The sequence below is a fragment of the Cyclopterus lumpus genome, chromosome 19 (genome assembly GCF_009769545.1).
Source record: "Cyclopterus lumpus isolate fCycLum1 chromosome 19, fCycLum1.pri, whole genome shotgun sequence".
NCBI classification, from domain to species: Eukaryota; Metazoa; Chordata; class Actinopteri; order Perciformes; family Cyclopteridae; genus Cyclopterus; species Cyclopterus lumpus.
This window is the reverse complement of record NC_046984.1, coordinates 1,066,821-1,087,190: the sequence shown is the minus strand read 5'-3', so window position 1 is coordinate 1,087,190 and position 20,370 is coordinate 1,066,821. Positions and strand designations below refer to the sequence as shown.

At 44.3% G+C, this 20,370-nt stretch overlaps 1 protein-coding gene across 4 annotated transcripts in view; it reads left to right on the top strand.

The window, feature by feature from the left end:
• Positions 1-20,370, top strand: part of ccdc57 (coiled-coil domain containing 57) — a 41,328-nt gene that overhangs the window by 4,885 nt on the left and 16,073 nt on the right. For 3 of the 4 annotated variants that reach the window (XM_034558300.1, XM_034558299.1, XM_034558301.1), the window contains 9 exons: positions 2,354-2,476; positions 2,970-3,092; positions 3,519-3,627; positions 4,685-4,786; positions 5,029-5,186; positions 5,318-5,392; positions 17,121-17,321; positions 17,411-17,569; positions 17,717-17,879. In XM_034558300.1, the coding sequence (XP_034414191.1) occupies positions 2,354-2,476; positions 2,970-3,092; positions 3,519-3,627; positions 4,685-4,786; positions 5,029-5,186; positions 5,318-5,392; positions 17,121-17,321; positions 17,411-17,569; positions 17,717-17,879 (1,213 nt within the window). Of the gene's footprint in view, positions 1-2,353; positions 2,477-2,969; positions 3,093-3,518; positions 3,628-4,629; positions 4,787-5,028; positions 5,187-5,317; positions 5,393-17,120; positions 17,322-17,410; positions 17,570-17,716; positions 17,880-20,370 lie in introns of those variants that run through there. The other variant, XM_034558302.1, reaches the window with a different exon arrangement.

Sequence of the window (20,370 nt, the reverse complement as noted above, 5' to 3'; positions counted from 1 at the left end):
AGGTCTCTAGATCACACTGCCCAAAAACGTGAACAAAACGTGAAAAAAGGCTAAAAATGGCGATTGACTGCAGCGCTCCCTAATGTTCAAATATTATGAAAAAATTAGGGAACGTTAAGGGATGCAATGTCATATGCTAAGTTTGTGAGGATAGGCCAAGTCATTTGAAAAGTTATGTGCCCCCCCCCCTCCTCTCTACCTTTCTTCTGTTTCATGGATTGGAGTTCCATTCATACATTGTCATCTTCATGTAATGTGTTTATGTAACTTTGTAATGCTGTTCATTCTGTACACATGACATCTATTGCATCTGTCCATCCGGGGAGAGGGATCCTCCTCTGTTGCTCTCCTGAAGGTTTCTACCCTTTTGTCCCTGTGAAAGGTTATTTTTGGGGAGTTTTTCCTGATCCGATGTGAGGTCCTGGGACAGGGATGTCGTATGTATACAGATTGTAAAGCTCTCTGAGGCAAATTTGTAATTTGTGATATTGGGCTATACAAAATAAACTGAATTGAATTGAAAAATATCAACAAGCTTTTGATAACTTCCGATGACATTGAACCAATAATGAACCACATCATTTTTTTGTGAAAATCTGACCCAGCTTTTAGGAAAAAAACAAACATTTTTGTAGAGCAGGTCCAAGTGGATATGTGTACCAAATTTCAAGTCAATCGGTCATTGTTAGCAGAAACCGTAGGCTTTCTACCTTATGGGGGCGCTAAATTATTCTTACCTAAATGCGAGACCTCCAAATTATCAAATTTTTCACCAGTCCTGATATGCATGTCAAATTTAACTTTAACTTTTGGGATATGATAAAGGTCCCAAAAAGGCGTTTCTTTGGAGAGGAAAAGAATAATCACTTGAAAAACAATAGGTTCCTAGTGGTTATTTCTTCCGTGGTGGATGGCGGAAATAATAACTGTTTTTGCCACGCCCACTTTTCGTGAAAGACGTGAATGAACACAACTTGGTTTGGTACGGCCTATATATAGGTGCGATCTATAGTCCGGTATTTATGGTACTCTAATTCTCTCTTGATTTATTCCCATAAATTATGTCTCATTTAGAGTCAAACAGACCATAAAGCAGGAGATGCTTTTCCCCTAGCATCACCTGATACTTCCTTTCGGTCATCGAGTCATTGAGCCACTGACCGGTGGACACAGTGAGTTTGGGGAAATTATAATAGAGGACTTCTGGTCTGATGGTATTGCGGACCAAGCTGAACAAACGGGACCAAAACAAACAGGACCCTTGCAGATGTAGCAGAGTCCCATGTTGATCTGTTTGCTCAGAAGGCTGGGGGGTCCAGCATGTGAAACACGACTGAAACCAGTTCATGAAGCTTCTCCACCCGACTTCACCAATCCCTGTGTTGCCCAGGCTGCTAAACATATATATATTTTTCAAATCTGGATATTCAATTTAGACATTGTCCTTCAGCTGTGAAATGTTTTGTCCAGGGCAACAGACTCTTTAACGCCAACGGCTGTATTTGAAAAAAGTTTCAGCATCAGAGATGCGCCTACATTAATAACAATGGATTTAGGGGCGCAAAAGACATGATATGTGTCTCGCACCTTATTTTAACGAATGAATGGTCTTCTATATTCAAGGGACCGATTCAAACTACTTGCCTTGAAAAGAGAAAAGGAGAAGCAACCTATTTCTTTGAAGTATTACGTATTTTCTGTCTCTACCTGGATAGGCACATGTGTCATGGCTTTAATGACACACAAATAAGACTATGTACAGCTTTCACTTGCTGTGCAGTTGGCCATCTTGGATTTTGAGGTTGGAGTTTGTGAGGTTCTGCCGACTTCAGGGGGCTTTCAAGTTGAACTTCCACACTGAAATGGAACGCACCATTAGGTTCTAAACCAACAACTTCCTCGACCCACGACCAGCGAACCCTTTTTACTTCATTTCCTGTGATGCAGGATCTAATTAATTTGTCATCTACAAATAGCTCTGTCCCCGGTAGCCTTAAGTCTGCTGGGGTTGAACCTTGACTGAAGAAACCCCACCGAGATCCATGGTCTCTAAATAAATATGGAGCAGTGTCTAACCCATAGAGCTAAGAGTCTTCCTTTGGAACCTCTTCAGTCTGCTCTCAGACATCCGCACTACCTAAAGTGGTAAAAGAACGTGTGCTTACTATGGATTCAGATTCCACATCAGTGCTTCTATTACTGGATCTCAGTGCAGCTTTTGATAGTGTTGATCATTGTCGCAGACTGACATGGAAATCTATTTTCCGTCCCTGCACTTTGTGGTTAGTCTCTCTGAGAGAACTCAGCGGAACGTTCCGGCTTCTGAATCATTTTGTCACACTTCATTTGTCAGAGAATGTTACCAGCAACTGAGGGAAGATTTCCAGTTCAACCTGGCCATTGTGGATGAACGAGACCGAGAGCTGGAGACATACGATGTCCTGATGGCCAGAGCTCTCACTACGGGGCACGACAGGTACTCTTCATCTCGCCCTCTTCCATCCAAGTCCAGGGAAGGGTTAGGTCACGTGTAACACTGAGATGACAGGGAAATAAAGTAAAATAGGAACATAGTTGCATGTAAAATATCAGTAGAAGATAGCATTTGAGAAAATGACTGAAAAATACATTCAAAACTAAAATATACTCAATGTTCATTAAGTAAATGTACTGCAATATATGATAAATGCATGGGAGTGTGAGAAACAACATCACTCAAAAGTTGACAACTTGAAACTTGTATGGAAAGTGTTCTCGTCTGAAATACACTTCAAATCAAGTGTATTATTATAATTATCATTATTATTATTATCATTAACAAACTATGAAATTGTCATGGATTAATTGTGTGTTGATTGATTCCAGCAGAAGCAATCATTCAGTGCATTGTGCATTATATTTAATCCAGGGTCTACAGTAATGTCCCCAGTCTCGATGGACTGATCCTGAAATGCTGGTCTCCTTTGCAGGCAGGGGGAGCTGAACCGGCTCCGTGTGCAGGTCTCTGAGCTGGAGCAGCAGAGAGCCAGAGGGGCTGAGGAGAGGCAAGAGCAACTCACTGATAGTCGCCTGCAGCTGGACGAGCTCAAGCGGTGAGTCAGAGGGAAGGAACTGAGAATAAGAGACGATGAATTTACCATCATAACATGGCCAATAAAGTGTCTCTTTGGTGGTGAAAGAAGTGTGAATCCCAGCGCACAATAGAAATGAGAGGCCTTCACTTTATGCAGCGATTGTGTCGCATTAAATCAAACATAAAAACAGACAGTGTAACGTAATAGTGAGACTGGCCTTTGGGAAGAGAGAAGAGTTTCAAAACACATTATTGTTGCTTATTCCCCAAGTGACATCTTTACTCTTTGTTAATTTTTTAAGGAACCAACAATGTGTTGATTCTGTAAGGCAGAGATCAGAGGAGTGTGTGCTATAGTGGATTTAAGTGTTAATGGATATCAATGTGTGTGTGTGTGTGTGTGTGTGTGTGTGTGTGTGTGTGTGAGAGAGAGACTGGATTGTAGCGCTATGACTGGTGAAATTCAAAAGCAAACAGAGACGTATGAAAGGATGAAATGGGATTTGCAGTGCAGGATACAAGAGTTGGAACGAAAGCTGACCCTACAGAGACAGGTGAACACACACACACACTTTCATCTCTCTTAGTCCCATGTCTATATATATATATATATATATATATATATATATATATATATATATATATATATATATATGATATATATATATATATATATATATATATATATATATATGATATCTGTTGTGAATAAAACCATCATAGCTTCTTCTTGCTCCCCCCAGACCCAACAATCTATGTGGCTCTGTAGAAATGGCATTGGGCTCTGCCACAGAGCAACTCTATATCTTGTGGTGCAGTTCTCTCTCTGTGCAGTGGAGAGGGCTGAAATACATTGGGATTCACATAAGACCTTTAGGATGAACCCAGATAAAAGGGCTCTGTGGTGTCTGTTACACTGCCTTTTGTTTTCATTTCCAGACATTTCACAGTGTGTGATGCGATCCGTCTGCTAAGGGATAAGTAGGAGGGAACCAGCTGTTTATCTTGTGCTCATTTAATGCCAGCGTATAAGATTAATTAGCATCCTCCCTTTACTCTATCTACAATAATAACAATATAGAAAAGGACAAACACAAATAGACTTACTGTCTACAATTGTTTTAATCATACTGTATTGTATTTTACTTGTTTCTGACAAGTTCATTTGAATCAGTTGTCAGTTGTCTAATCTTTTTCATATCCGTACAAAGTACTCCAGGGAATATTTGTTCCAACTGAGTTTGCATTGCTTGACCTATTCACATGAGACTTCATTGGAGTCACAAAACAACAGCAATTAATGAAACTGGTCACAGTGAAAATAACAAGTATCTATTAACAACATCAGTCTGACAAAAGAAGTGTTAATGGTTTGCCAAATGCTTTATCATGAATTCTCTGACCCAACAGATCTGATACTATATTCATCTTTACAACAAGTTAAATGTTGTGCTTGTGTTTGCACTGCATATCAACCAAACAGAGTCTGAATTAGTACCACACCACACAGAATATAAAGAGAGGAGGCTGCTGAGGGTTTCTGTGTTTGTGTTCAGTTCTAGCCTTTGTCTCACGATGAATGGAATATGCTCACTCTCCTCCGTCCATCAGGAGATGACAGCAGCTTCTGACCGTGAAGTCCGAGAACAGGAACACAAGTTCAACTTGAGAATGGATGAGATGCGCTCTGTGGTGCTGTCTTGTGAGCTGAAGGTGAGGAGATTGAAAGAGTGCTGTTTCTCTGGAAAGGTTTATTTGTGTTGTCTATAAATACCAGTGTGTTGGACATAAAACTCATGAACATATATGCTTAATCAAAATTCCCAACTTGTATAAGTATCTAGGATATATATATATATATCCTAAATCTAAGTTATTCATATAAATGATGACAGCCACAACATCATTTTCTTGTTGACCTTCAATCGTCTTCCTGTGTTTTTGTCCTCGTCCAGGTGAAGCTGCTGTCTAAAGAGAATGAAGTTCACCTCCAGGCTCGGCATCAGTCCACAGACGCTCTCACAGCTTCTCAGGAGGTCAGTCAGCAGATACAAACCCAGCTGCAACACCAAGAGCAGGAGATCAAAGACCTCACTGCTGCCAAGGACCACAAGTAATCTCCTGTACTCTGTGTGTGTGTGTGTGTGTGTGTGTGTGTGTGTGTGAGAGAGAGAGATTGACTGGATTGTAGCGCTATGACTGGTGAAAATGTGTGTACGATTTTGTGACTATCTTGTATTTTAGAATAGAGGAGCTTGAGGACAAGCTGAAATGGATGGAGACCACATTGAAGAAAGAGGAGGAGGACCACATCAAGAAGTGAGTGACTGATAACAAATACCAAACTCCTCTCAGTCAGTCGGTCACAGTAAGCTAGTGTAAGATTCGTGTTCAAAGCTCCGGGTCCCGTGGCCGCAGGAAATTCAGGATTCGAGTTAAAGTTTAACAATATTTAATGGCAAAGATAATACTCATGTAGCGTTCACGATCGTGGGGCCAGAAAGGAGGAACTCTCCACAGACGGAGTGCAGCTCTCAAGGAGCCACAGACCGGGGCTGTCTCGAGTCTCCAGACCAGTAGAACCATGTCCCCAGAACAAATGCTCGGCTATTAGTATGGTCATGCAAATGAATTCACACCTAAAGGTTAGTTCCATTGGTCAGTTCAAAGGATGCCGCAGTTCTACTCGCTACGCCAATTAGTAAACAGGCGAGGTCAAAGCTCACTCTTCCGGTCAAGGACAGGAAGTTCCCCTTCACAATAAAACCCTATTATCCTGCCTTCCGAATAAAAGCAACACATTAGGTTTCAATCGGCATCCATTTTAACTATTGTCTAAACAATAAAACATTCATTCATTCTCATGCATCATACAGTTAATCATTACATTTGTCATTAAAACAGAATAATAAAACAGTGATCCTCTCTTATGTTTCATAATACATTCCTCCAGAATATTCCTCATAATATCCCAAATTAATTATCATATCTTTCTTTATGTATTAATTTAAAACATAAACTTCTTTTATCTACATGTGCAAATATATATAAAATCCACTACAACCTAACAGTCCCTCCTTTTATACTATTCCATAGTATAAACAACTTGTATTGGATTTTATTTCACCGCACTGTATACATCACTGTAATACAATCTTTATTATCAATACCTGTGGAAGAAAAAACAATATCACTCCCTCCTTTTGACCCTGCTCTGCAAAGTAACTAAAGTCTAGGAGTGTTGTGATCAGATATGTGTCTATCTGTGCATATGTCTATGTGCATCTTCTTTCTCTGCACTCTCATCTTCTTGATGGTCTCCTTTCTCTGCATGCTCATCTCCTCCATGGTCTCCTCCTCTGCATTCCTCCATTCCTCGATTTCCTCGGGTAAAAGGAAAACAGCAAGTTCAAACACTATATTTATTTTATTATCATCATACTTCTGTGATTTTTTTATAATTTGAATCAATGTGTTAAAGGTGCACGATACTCCTCTGTTGGCAGCACATCTGTTGGTGAGGTCCATCACAGCAGGCAGCCAGGTACACAATGAAGGTCAACGATGGAGAGACGAGTGTAGCTGTGGAAAAGAATTAAAACACACAGAGCGGCTTTCTGCGCCGGCTCTAACTAAAGTTGGATATCTGAAATATATTTGGAAATAATTTCCATATTTCCCGAACCAATTCTCCAACATGTCTGAGAAGTAGTCATTCTATTTCTATGTTTTCTTTTAATCTTCTCAAAAATTATCTCAAAAGGAACTGAATTATCCAGGTTCGGACTAGCAATCTCAAACTAAATTATCAAGGATCAGATTAGCAATCTCGAACTCCGTGTGAGGAACAGCTTCTCACCCGTGGGAGGAATCAACTATTAAATGCGCTTCTGTTGTCCAACGGAGTCTTAATTACTCGTCCAATCCCATCTATTTTAAATTATTTATCTCTTCGTGGTAGCAGGATGGCTCTCAGTAATTGCTTCAATTGACTTTTGTACTTTTGTCAATGCCACTACTTCTGCTAGCTGTGCAGATGCTTGCTGTGCGATGATTTCCGCAGAAATGGTTGAATGTCTTTTCTCTTGTTGCTGCACGACTGAGTATGCGGCAATATTTCCATCTTCACATTAAGTCCATCGGCCATGTCGTTTGGCTCGTATGAGACTGTGATATTTAGCTGTTGTAAGACTTTTGAAATCTTATCTTGTCATCGAGAATGCACTTGAGGTCAACTTAGGCAAGAACTCCATGTTCTGTGTTGACCTTGAGCTCAAGACACATCACAACATGAGCAGTTTTCTCAATTGCTCTTTTCAGGACTGCCAAGTGTCTTGTGCAACCTGTTTTGACCTTTTTCGATGTGGTCTAACTTCGAGCTGTCGTACATCAGGTCTCTCTCCTCCCTCCTTTTTCTGAAACAAAACAGCGGACACTATCCCGCTTGATTCAGAAACATCAAGATGGAAGGGCCTGTTGTGGTCAGGTGTAGACAGCTTTGAGGCTTAGCCAACTTCTTGTTTGGACTTTGCGAATGCCTCTTCTGCATCATTTGTCCATGTGAGCAGAGCTTCCATGTTTCGGCTTCCTGCTTCAGTTTGCATGTCTCTGAATGGCTGTGTGAGAGACGTGAAGTCAGGAACGTAGTGTCGACTGTAGCCTGTTAGGCCCAGGAATGACAGCATCTCTTGTACTGTCTTTGGTTTAGCTGCACTCAAAATGGCCGACCTCTGTCCCGCAGACAGAGCGCACGAGTCTCCTGAGATCAGTTGTCCCAGGAATGACACTGCATTTTTGCAATCTGAGTCTTTGAGCGCTTCACCTCATAACCTGCTTTGGTTAACAGCGTTAGAAGGTCTTTCGTCACCCTAAGACAAATTTCTGCAGTTGGTGCAGCTAACAGCAGATCATCCACGTACTCTACAAGTACTGTGTATTCCGGTAATATGAAGTCTTTGAGGTCTTGCTTCAGGGCTGCATTAAACAAACCCGGGCTATCTCTGTAGCCTTGTGGCATTACGGGTTTGGCACTTGAATGTTCTGTGCAATTGTGGCTTTGTTGACGGTTCTTAGGTCATGAACCATTCTCCAGCCTCTGTTACCGGATTTTTGGACTGGTAATATCTGTGTATTCCAGTTGGACTCTGCGTCGATGAGTAAGCCTGCTTCATATTGTCCTTGAATTGTCTCTCGAATGCCATCTCTTTGTTCTTGTTGCAGCGGATATTGATAGCGCCAGACCGTGTCTTGATCTGGATTCAAAGTCATTACCACGTTATGTTGAGTGGTGTGGCCAACATCATAGTCTCCTCTTGACCATATTTGTGGTGGTACTTCCAACATTTCATCACGTCGGGATCACCAAATTGTAAGATTCGTGTTCAAAGCTCCGGGTCCCGTGGCCGCAGGAAATTCAGGATTCGAGTTAAAGTTTAACAATATTTAATGGCAAAGATAATACTCATGTAGCGTTCACGATCGTGGGGCCAGAAAGGAGGAACTCTCCACAGACGGAGTGCAGCTCTCAAGGAGCCACAGACCGGGGCTGTCTCGAGTCTCCAGACCAGTAGAACCATGTCCCCAGAACAAATGCTCGGCTATTAGTATGGTCATGCAAATGAATTCACACCTAAAGGTTAGTTCCATTGGTCAGTTCAAAGGATGCCGCAGTTCTACTCGCTACGCCAATTAGTAAACAGGCGAGGTCAAAGCTCACTCTTCCGGTCAAGGACAGGAAGTTCCCCTTCACAATAAAACCCTATTATCCTGCCTTCCGAATAAAAGCAACACATTAGGTTTCAATCGGCATCCATTTTAACTATTGTCTAAACAATAAAACATTCATTCATTCTCATGCATCATACAGTTAATCATTACATTTGTCATTAAAACAGAATAATAAAACAGTGATCCTCTCTTATGTTTCATAATACATTCCTCCAGAATATTCCTCATAATATCCCAAATTAATTATCATATCTTTCTTTATGTATTAATTTAAAACATAAACTTCTTTTATCTACATGTGCAAATATATATAAAATCCACTACAACCTAACACTAGGCACAGCCAAAATATCAAAAGGAAACCAACATGACAGACCTGTGTCTGGTTGTTATCAGTAGTGTCCTCTACACCTGTTTGTAGAAGGTGTGAAGATCCTTTCCAGTGAAATACCTGTGGCTATAGGCAACAGAAACAAAAAGCAGTCCAGACCCCAGTTTTCTTTGTTAGGATGATCTCAGGGCAAGGATCAGATCCTAACAGGACCTGGGAGACCGATGGCCGGACAGCTTGATCCGGCCATCAGAGTGCGTCTCTGTTTTCTGTGTGGAGGAGTTCGACAGGTCAGAGGCTGGTGGAGTCCGTCTAGTGAGGAACAATAATTGGTGTGATATATCGTCAACAGAAGTGTAGTATTATATTCCAAATATGATTGAACTGGTAATATACTGCTGTTTATTCAAAGAAAACTTGATAATTAAACCGCTTAAGTGTCACATAGTTAGACAGCAGGTGTTTGGTCAGTCACATTCAAGGAACTCTTCCTTTTCTTACCCTATGTCCTTGTAATATAAATCCTATTTATCTGTTTTCACACAGTTAACTCCCACATGTCCTGTCTCCAGCTGTCTATACGTGTGCCTTTAGTTTGCTTTCTCCTCCAACGGTGCCACATCTGTCAAAGTGGATTTTTTTGGAAGCCACCATAAGTACTCCTCAGTCAGTGCATTTACATGCTCTTCACTACTGGGTTAAAGCAGTGTGAATTGTTCATGTGTATGCATGTGTATAACATGGACAGAGACAGCAGCATGGTAGGAACAATTCTATTCGTTTTGCTCAAAGAAAAGTTGTCTATATTTTGGCTGAGAGCAGTAGAGGATCTTTTCACTTTTTCTCATCCCATGTATTTAATTTGTTTCCTCCCTCTTGATATATATTGTGAAAAAAAGAAAACAGAATAGATGCAATGTGATGTATGATCATCAGCTGATCTCATTGGTAATTGTTTTTATTATTTAGAATTGGTGGAGGACACTGTAATACTGCACGTTATAATTGTTTCCGGTTTGAATATCATATCCCATGTTGTATAACTATAATGTGCTTTTGCTGGCAATGACACCTTTTTCTTGGCACTATATTTTCTTTTCAACTTGTAACGGTAATGACAATTGCTTGGGGTGCCAGCTAGGTCGGTGCCTAACAATGTTTCTTCAGGGTTGGAGTCGTTTTTGTCCTTTAAAGTCAACCGCACACAGGGCTCAAGTATAGAAGATAATAATCACACATATTGAACCCTCCAAGGTACATTTCCCAAAAGCAAAATATTTAGCATCGGCCACCAAACAATTACACACCACAACAGAGTTTGCTCAAAATGCATCCATTTGTATTTAACAGATCAGGGACACGCACAACAATACACATAGTGAAATAACACACAATTCCATCCAAAGTCCATTCCAGAATTTCCCTTTTACTCAATCTCAAACCCAAATCATAGACTGTCGGCGGCAGTTCAGTTCAGTCCAATTCCCAAACGGTGAAACACAATATCCCGAAACCAAAGCAAAAGGTTCTCTCACGGCGTTTCCCAGAGTGTCGGTCAGTCAGGTGAGTCCAGTCCCGGTAATCCAGTCCGTGTTTTCTTTAAAGAAGCGTCTCCTTCGGCGATGTCCGAATATGCTCCGGATGTCCTGGCGACACTCGGATCTCCCGGTAGCGCGCACTTTACAATCCTCGAAAACAAGCTGACGGACGTAAAGTTGGAGTTCAGTGAGTACAATTCTTTGCTTGGGTGCAGTCGATGGAAACCCTTTAAATTCCTCATCATCGCTCCCCTCTTCAAATAATTCTCTCAGCCGTTGCCGTTGTTCTACCTCCTCTGCTGTGGGGTAGCAAGGTTTCAGCCTCGAGATATGAACCGTCTTGCGGTCCTCTCCAGTGTCTTCCCGCACAATTTCATAGTTTACCGGACCCTTTTGCTCCACAATCCTGTAAGGTCCTTGCCATTTTGGCGCAAGTTTAGCGGTAAACGATCTCTCTGCCTTAGAGAGAGGATGAGCTCGAAGCCAGACTTGCGCCTTTTCTTCCAACTCCAACTCCCGTTTGTTTTTATCATAATTCCTCTTCTGCCGGCGTCGTGCCTTGTGCAAGTTGGTTTCCACAAATTCCTGCATTTCCCGAAGCTGAGCTATTTTACGATAAGGGGGCGAGTCTGGGGAATTTAATCGTGGTAACAACATAGCCTCTAGCGGTCCTCGCAGCGGTCTGGACAAGTTTAGCTCGGCCGGAGTCACTCCAGTGGACTCGTGAATAGCCGAATTTGGGGCAAATCGGAATTCTGGTCCCATTTTTTATGATTCCTTCCCACAAATGATGCAATCATGGTTTTGAGGGTCCAGTTTATTCTTTCTGTCAGATTGGTTTGTGGATGATATGCGGTGGTCATTTTGTGCCTTAGGTTCCAATTGTTGCAGGTATCCGCAAAGATATTGGACACAAACTGGGGTCCTTGGTCCGAAAGGATGTAGTCTGGCACTCCCCATCGGGTTAGTATTTCTTGGCGGAGGGTTTTTGACACCAACTCAGCTGTAGCTTTTCTCAGGGGAAAAAGCTCAACCCATCTGGAATAGTAGTCCACAAAAAACAGTAGGTACAGGTTCCTCTGTCAACTCCTTGGAAATGGGCCCATCAGATCTAGTCCAAGCATCTCCCAAGATCGTTGAGTAATGGTCTGTTGAAGCATTCCTGCTTTTTTCCTGCTTTCGGGTTTGTAGGCTTGACACACTTGACACCTTCTGACATATTCCCTGACCTCCAAACTCAGTCTTGGCCAGTACAGCACTGACCGCATTCTATTGTAAGTTTTGTACCGACCCAGGTGCCCAGACAGAGGATTGTCATGGAAGCTGTGTAGGAGTTGATGCCGGCAAGGCTCAGGGATGTACAACTGGTAGATGGTTTTATGGGCCATTTTGACGACTCTATATACCATGTCCTCCAAGATAACGAATTTGGTGTAGGCACTTACAATCACGTCACCTTTCTCTTGGATCGACTGGTACAGTTCCTGGATATGCAGGTCCTCTTGCTTTCCATATGACCTCATCTGAGATCAGAATATCTTTTATGGGGTTTGGTGTACCAGACAGCATCATAGCACAAATAGGCTGGGAAAGTCCACTACTCTCGCCTGGCGCTCGGGAGAAAGCACCAGCAACCGTGTTGTATTTGCCTTTCCTGTATTCTACTGCAAATGTGAATTCCTGTAAACGTAGAGCCCACCGGATCAGTCTGGTGTTGGGTTTGTGAGTCTTGAACACCCAAACAAGTGAGGAGTGGTCGGTTACTACAGTGAAGAATCTTCCCTCGAGGTAGTATCTCCACTTTTCGATAGCCCATACCACTGCCAGGCACTCCAGTTCGGTAGTGGAATAATTTCTCTCTGCCTTGTTCAGGCTCCTACTAGACCACAAAAGGTAGGGTGAAGTTTGGATGACCGAGCACAGGAGTAGTCACAAGACGTCCCTTGAGGATTTCAAAAGCATTTTGGCATTCAGTGGTCCACCTGAACTTTGCATCTTTCCTTTTAAGGGCGTTAAGTGGCTCTGCTACTTGCGAGAAATTTGGTACAAACCGGTGGTACCACCCTGCCATGCCCAAAAATCTCTGCAGAGATTTCAAGTTGTTCGGCACTGGATACTCCTCCACTGCCTTGGTCTTCTCCGGGTCCACCTGAACACCAGCCGCAGACACCATGTGCCCGAGGAATTTGAGGGATTCACGAAAGAAGTGACTCTTCTTCATGTTCACAGTGAGCTTTGCTTGTCTGAGTTTATCCAAGACTGCCTGGATGTCATGAAAATGGTGGTGGGGGTCTTGTGAATAAATTATTATGTCATCAAGGTATACGAAACAGATCCTTCCTCTGAGTTCTCCTAGTGCCACCTCCATTAACCGCTGAAAGGTTGCTGGGGCGTTTTTGTAATCCAAAGGGCATGGCTTTGAACTGGTACAAGCCCATACCACAGACAAAGGCAGTCTTTTGCCTACTTTCCAAATCCATCTTGACCTGCCAGTATCCGGAGTTGAGATCCAGGGTAGTGAAAATCTTGGCTCCCCCCAGAGAGTCCAGGATCTCCTGTATTGTTGGGAGAGGATATGCATCATCAAGGGTTACAGAATTTAATTTCCTAAAGTCCACACAGAATCTAGGATCCACACTTTTTTTCTTTGGAATTAGCACAACTGGAGCTGCCCAGGCAGATGATGAAAGTTCGATGATGTCATCTGTCAACATTTGTTCAATGAGTCTCTTCATCACCTGTAGTTTTGTCGGCGATACACGATAGGGTTTTTGTCGAATTGGTACCTCTCGTGTAACAAAAATCTTGTGTTGAATGAGGTCCGTACGCCCCAACTGCGTGGTGCAGACATCCGCATTTCCTTGAAGTTGTTCGAACAACTGCCTTTTTCCATTAGGGTCGAGGTGAACATCCTGTATTGCTTGCCTGCAGGTTTCTGAGATAATTCCAGCGGCAGTAGAAGAAATGCTAGCAGGAGCCAGAGCAGAAAAAAATGCACAATGTTGGGTAGGCTCTGGGTCATTTAAGTTTTCCATCAGGAAATGGAATTTTTCTCGTTCATTGGTTCTAAACCAATATGCCTTATTAGCAATATCCAGTTGCATACCACTCTGAAAAAGGAAATCCAGACCCAGCACACATGGAAATGCCAATGTTAGAGGACAGTACAGCAGTTGTTTGCTTCCATGTCTTCCCATGTAGAGTGTACTCCACCTCACTCTGACCTAAGGGTTGTTTTGCTTCTCCATCCGCCAGGTATATGGGACCGTTAGTCCAAGGAATCAAGTGTTGGTTCCATGTATCCTTAATTGCTGTCCACAGGTTCTGATTCAACAGAGTAAACGAGGAACCTGTGTCCACAATAGCGCTACCTTCCCATGGGCCTAGTCTCAAAGGCACCATCAACTGTAGTGGTACGGTATGCAGAAGTGGACATGAGACAGAGTGCAGCTGGCCTGGGGAATTTTCTGTTTTTAAGGAATATATCCCAGCGTGGGTCAGGGTGTTGGCAGTAGGATGGTTTCCCGGTCTAGAAAAAGGTTGAGTTCCTTTTCCTTTCCTCCTATTATCAATGAACGGACATGTAGCAGGGGCATGTGTCCCTTTACAACGCCAGCAAAACAAGCCCGGAGGTTTGGAGAGGGAGGGTGTATCCATCGTAGCTGGGGCTTTTGAAAAATGATCCGGCCGTGTTTGTAGTTTCGACACAGGTGGTCTTCTTTGCTCATACACATGCTCATTATGCCGGTCTTTTTCTAGTTGTTGCCCAAGCCGGACCAACCCATCAACAGTATTCAATCCACTGCTCCTGAGCTGGCTTGTAAGCTTGGGATGGCTATTCTTGAGAATGAGTTTAAGGACTTCCTCCTCTTCTATATCTGACTTCCAACGCATACACAGAGCTCTGTACATGTATGCAAAATCTCTAAAGCTCTCCTCTTCACCTTGTACTCTCGTACGGACTCTCTCGGCTAACTCATCTTCATAATCCTCAGAGAGAAATGCCGCAATAAATTTTGTTTCAAAATCTTCCCAATTTGCAGTCTTCCGGCGAACAACATCCCACCAGTCTCGGGCTGTCCCATGTAACACATTCCTGAGAACAACAATGAGTTCCTTATCTGATAGTGGATTAACAGCAAGGAAATCATGGCATGGGCCCCAGGGCAAGGGGTCTGCATTATCGTCACGCTGTCCAAATGTGGGAAATTGAAAGTTAATGGGCGTTTTCGCGATAATCCGTCCTCTGACATCTCCTTGTAGGCCCTCGGTGGCCCTGTCCAAATTAGTCTGTATTGTGAATGGTAGCTTATGACGCAGCAGATGACCTGATGATTCGAGGGTGTTGACAGGAGAACTGGTAAGCGGTGTAGTCTGCGCAGCTGTGTTGACAAGGGAGGCAACATGTAAAGGTAGAGACGGCTGTTTCAGTGACACAACCTCTTTATTCATGGTGTCCAGACTATGCACACAGGTCATTAGTTTGGATTGAATATCATCCACATTCTGTATAACGGGGCCCAGAACAAGATGAAAATCCCTAAGAATTTCAGTTTGTTGGTGTTTCAATTTCCAATTCAACGTGGCTGTGAACTGTGTCCTGAGGTAGTCCAGTTGTTTGGTAAATTCACCCTGCACTTTGAGATGAACTTGTTCGGTTAGGTCGGTTATTGTGTGTGTGAGACATTCTTTGACATCTCTCATGTCTTCTATATTATGGTCTTGAGTTTCCCTCAGCTGCTGGTAGCTGGTGTTCACCGTTGCTTCCAGCTTTAACTGAGAGATACGCACTCCTTCCACAGCCTGCCACAGTTCCACTAATGAAGTACCTTCTGTTTTCGTTGCTATTGGCTTCAGTGAAGGGCCCAGTCTATTTCCAGACTCGGATAACCCCTTATCACACATAGCCATATCCAGCAAGAGAGACGTAGGTTGAGCTGTTGCTTCCATTCCAGATGCTTGACCAGATATTTGCTGAGGTTGGAGCGGCAGAGCCAGTGTATTCATGAGGTCCACCAGAGATCCATCAAAAGCGTCCATTTCATGCGTTATCCTTGATTGTGATGAGTTGTGTGCAACAAGGCAATTTGGTGTTTAATTATTTCCAAGCGATCCCAGGGTGTTTGCAGGGTTGATGAGCATCGACATATTGGCTTTGTTTGATGTCCTTTCAAAATGGTTGTCCCATCTGGGGTGCCACTTTTGATGTAATGGTAATGACAGTTGCTTGGGGTGCCAGCTAGGTCGGTGCCTAACAATGTTTCTTCAGGGTTGGAGTCGTTTTTGTCCTTTAAAGTCAACCGCACACAGGGCTCAAGTATAGAAGATAATAATCACACATATTGAACCCTCCAAGGTACAACAATACACATAGTGAAATAACACACAATTCCATCCAAAGTCCATTCCAGAATTTCCCTTTTACTCATTCTCAAACCCAAATCATAGTCTGTCGGCGGCAGTTCAGTTCAGTCCAATTCCCAAACGATGAAACACAATATCCCGAAACCAAAGCAAAAGGTTCTCTCACGGCGTTTCCCAGAGTGTCGGTCAGTCAGGGGAGTCCAGTCCCAGTAATCCAGTCTGTGTTTTCTTTAAAGAAGCGTCTCCTTCGGCGATGTCCGAATATGCTCCGGATGTCCTGGCGACACTCGGAATTCCCGGTAGCGCTCACTTTACAATCCTCGAAAACAAGCTGACGGACGTAAAACCTCACTCCGCTCGTAAGCTCCGTACACCACTGCTCTTTTTTCCCCTTTTTGCTCCGCATTTCTGCTTTTGTCACTCTTTTCGGACAGGAGCACAGCTGTGGGGGGGGGTGTCGGGAGTTAACAGGATAGGTCGTGAGGTAGAGATTACAGATCGCTACAAACTGAGTGCAAAAACACAGACTTGCAAAAACCAGATGCATGACCTAGAGGAAACCGCTGTGGGTTACCCTGCACATAAGCTCTTAGCTATGTTCAAAGGAGTACATAGCGCTCCCCAGAGTATCGTTATAATCTCTGATGTACCTTTCCCCCTCCCTTACATACTCACTATCTGTGCATGTTTTTGTGCTACCTGACTCCTTGGAAGGAAGGGTATATAACCATTATATATATATATATATATATATATATATATATATATATATATATTGTGTATATATGTATGTATGTGTGCATTTGTACTTCTCTGCTGAACGTTCATCGTTCTGCAGACTTGTTCCTTCTTGCAGGAATAAATACTCAGAAGCTTAAAGGTTGTTTTTATTGTCTTTATTTCAAACATCTCATCCGAAGCTTGTGAATAGGAGTTACAAATAATTCCACCACACCACTCTTAAGCTTCTCAGCCGCCTCACACAGCCTATTTCTCTCATTGTGGTAATAACTGTCCATGTGCATAAAAGAACTGACTGGAAACACCGGCCCTCCGAATGTCTGACTGCGTGGCGGTTTGTGGACAGATACGAGAAGGCGGTCCGGGCCCTGAAGGAGCGTGATGCTCAGCTGGAGGCTCGGCGTCGGACCCGCATAGAACGACTGCAGACGGCTGAGAAAAACAGTGCCAGACTACAGGGGGAGGTCGAAGTTCTGGCTGCACAGCTACGCAGCGCGCAGAAGGAACAACAGGAGGCCATGCAACGGAGAGACGAGACAATCCAGAGGTGAGAAAGAAACACAAACCTGCTTGCATGTGGCTGCTCATTCAGTGTGTGAGTCTGTGTGTGTCTGTGTGTGTGTGTGTTTTCTAAAGGCTTCGCTCAGAGGTGGAAGCAACCCAGACTGGCTGGGACAAGTATATCAGTCAGGTCTCCAGTGAGATGGTTGTCAAGGATACCAAGATCATCGCCCTGCACGAGAGGGAAACCAAATACCTCACTGAGCGGGAGAGGAGCAGGAAGGAGACGGAGAGGTGAGAAGACATGTAGGGAGATAGTAAGCAATGAAGAGGAGACATTCATTTAGTACCAAGAGGTTAAATTTGAGATATGAATTAATGAATTATGTTGAGTTGTTGTTATGATTTACATCATCTTTGTGTGTGTGTGTGTGTTATCAGGTACAAGGAGCATCTCAGTGCTGGTTTGAAGAGAGAGAGGGCCCTAGATCAGATGCAAGTCCAGGTCAAGGTGGACTGGCAGAGACGCTGTGAGGACATGAAGGCCCAACACTACCTCGCCAATGAGCAGCTCATACAAGACCTGACCCAGGCTCGAGACCAGGTCAGCCTCTCATGCATGACACGACCCCCACTCTCAGCCACTCATGCATGACACAACCCCCACTCAGCACATTGCATTTGGCTTTACTGGTGCATGTGCACCAGTAGAGCTGCATGCACCAGTAAAGCCACAGTAGAGTTCACCTCGCCTGTGTTCTGAAGCGGATGCTGCTTCAATAAGATCAGTATACTGATCGCATTGTTTCTCTGCAAGATATGCAGCCAGAAGGTCTTTATTGACTTCCTTTAAGGCTTCTTCTTTGGGCTCCGAAAAGTTACTTCCTTGGTCGGATTTGATCTGACGAACAGCGCCACGAATAACAATCGAAGCATCGAATGTCATTGATAAAGGCATTCGTGGACAAGTCATCAAGCATCTCCATATGAATGGCATAGGAGCTAAGACAAGTGAAGAGGAGACCATATCTCTTGTTCTCTTTTCTTCCTTGTCTCGTGAGGAATGGGCCGAAGCAGTCCATTCCACAGAAGGTGAAGGGGCTGATGGTTCCACACGTTCAGGGGGTAGATCTGCCATCCTTTGCTCTTCCGTTGGTTTCCGGAGCCGTCTACAGATGATGTATTGACGAATGTAGGAAGCTACTGCTCGGTTGCTGCCTGGAATCCAGTAGCCGTGGGACCTGATATTGTTAATAGTGAGACCCCTGCCTTGATGTTTCATCCGTTCGTGGTGATGAGCAATAACCATCTTATGTAATGTGATGATCCATGGGGCTGATTGCAGGATGCTTGATGAAGTTGGGAAGAGAAGAGTTACAAAGCCTTCCTCCATCTTTGTTGAGAAACGTATCAAGTGAGTGTCATGGATTGTGAGATGGTAGGGGAATCCCTTTGCACAGCAGTTTCAACTCCTCCCTTGATACACATCCTTCTGCAGTTCCTTGATTATACAATGTCCTGCATCTTCTCGTTCTGCTACATTGGTAATACTGTTTGAGCGGTTTCGGCTGATGCACTTTAGTATGCGTGCCACAGCTCGAGTAGCCAGTGACCAAGATGAGAGCTTAGACAGGCGATCAACAAGCCCTAGAGACCGCTGTCACCTTGGCAGAGGACCACTTGGCTGTCCGTCCCCCTGGGCAGCGGGACAGTGGTCGCATGCAGGCTTCAGCCGCCCCCCCCCCCCAATCCTTCCCCCGGCTACTGGCAGATTCCTGTCGCCAGAGTCCAAGGAGAAGATGGCCTTCTCCACTCCGTTTGGTTTATACCAATTTACCACACTTCCCTTTGGGTTGTTCAGGGCCCCAGCCACTTTTCAACGCCTCATGGACCTGGTGCTGCGTCCGCACGCTGCATATGCTGCCGCCTACTTGGATGATGTGATCATCCACAGCACCACCTGGGCGGAGCATGTGCAGCGGGTGGGCGCGGTGCTGGAGTCCCTGAGGCAGGCGGGTCCTGTACATCAGCCAGAAGCTTTCGGAAAGGGAGGCCAGGTACAGGACGGTGGCAATCATACTGGGATTAATTGATTTGATGGCCCTACCAAAAAAAATCCACCAGCTGCCACTGGCTTTCAGTGTTATTGTATATGTCCGATACATATTCAATCAACATTTTAGGAACGGATTGTGGTAATCTTGATTGTGGTGTCACGGGAGAACAGGGTTAGGATCCAAGAGCAGACCACAGGAGACAGGAACAGGGTAAGGAACTTTATTCTGTAAAAGAAGATGAGCAATCACGACGTGAGTCCCAAGGATCGACGACGGAGGCAGGCGCAGTAAATCACAGTGTGAGTCTCGAGGCACAACACCGGAGGCAGGCAGGTCGCGGCGTGAGTCCCGAGGATCAACGTCGGAGGTAGGCACAGCAAATTACGATGAGTCGGGCGGGCTGTGGGGGTATGGCCGGAGGGCACAGCGTACTGATGGACATGGAATGTTGGATGGACCTTCAAAGATGAGTTTCAGTCGAACCGCAGATGGATTGATAATGGCCTGGATCTCAAATGAGTCGATTAACCAGGGGGACAGCTTCCGGGATTCGGTCTTTAGCGGGATGTCCTTCACCGAGAGCCATACCCTTTGACCGACCTGGTAGGGAGGAGCAGGAACACGGCGCCAATCTGCCACACGTTTATTTTGCTTCCGCCGGGAACAGGTAGAGCAGGCCAGGACAAATGCTCTGGTGTCTGCCTCCAGCGACTTCCACCAAAAAGTCCGCCGGAGCATGTCGATGGTACGCCTGATAACCGGGTGACAGGAGAAACGGGAGTTATGAGCCCATTGGAGCACTTGGGAGCGTGCAGGCGGAGGAACAAAGATACGGCCGAGAGGCCCGCCACCGGGGTCTGGCAGGGTCCGGAGAGCATCTTGCACAACCGCCTCAATCTCCCACGTGAGAGAAGCTGCCACACAGGTTGCCGGGAGAATGGTACCAGGACAGGGGGAGTGATCCTCGGGGGAGAACTGGCGAGAGAGAGCATCAGGCTTGGTATTCTTGTTCCCTGGATCGTAGGAGATGGAGAAGTT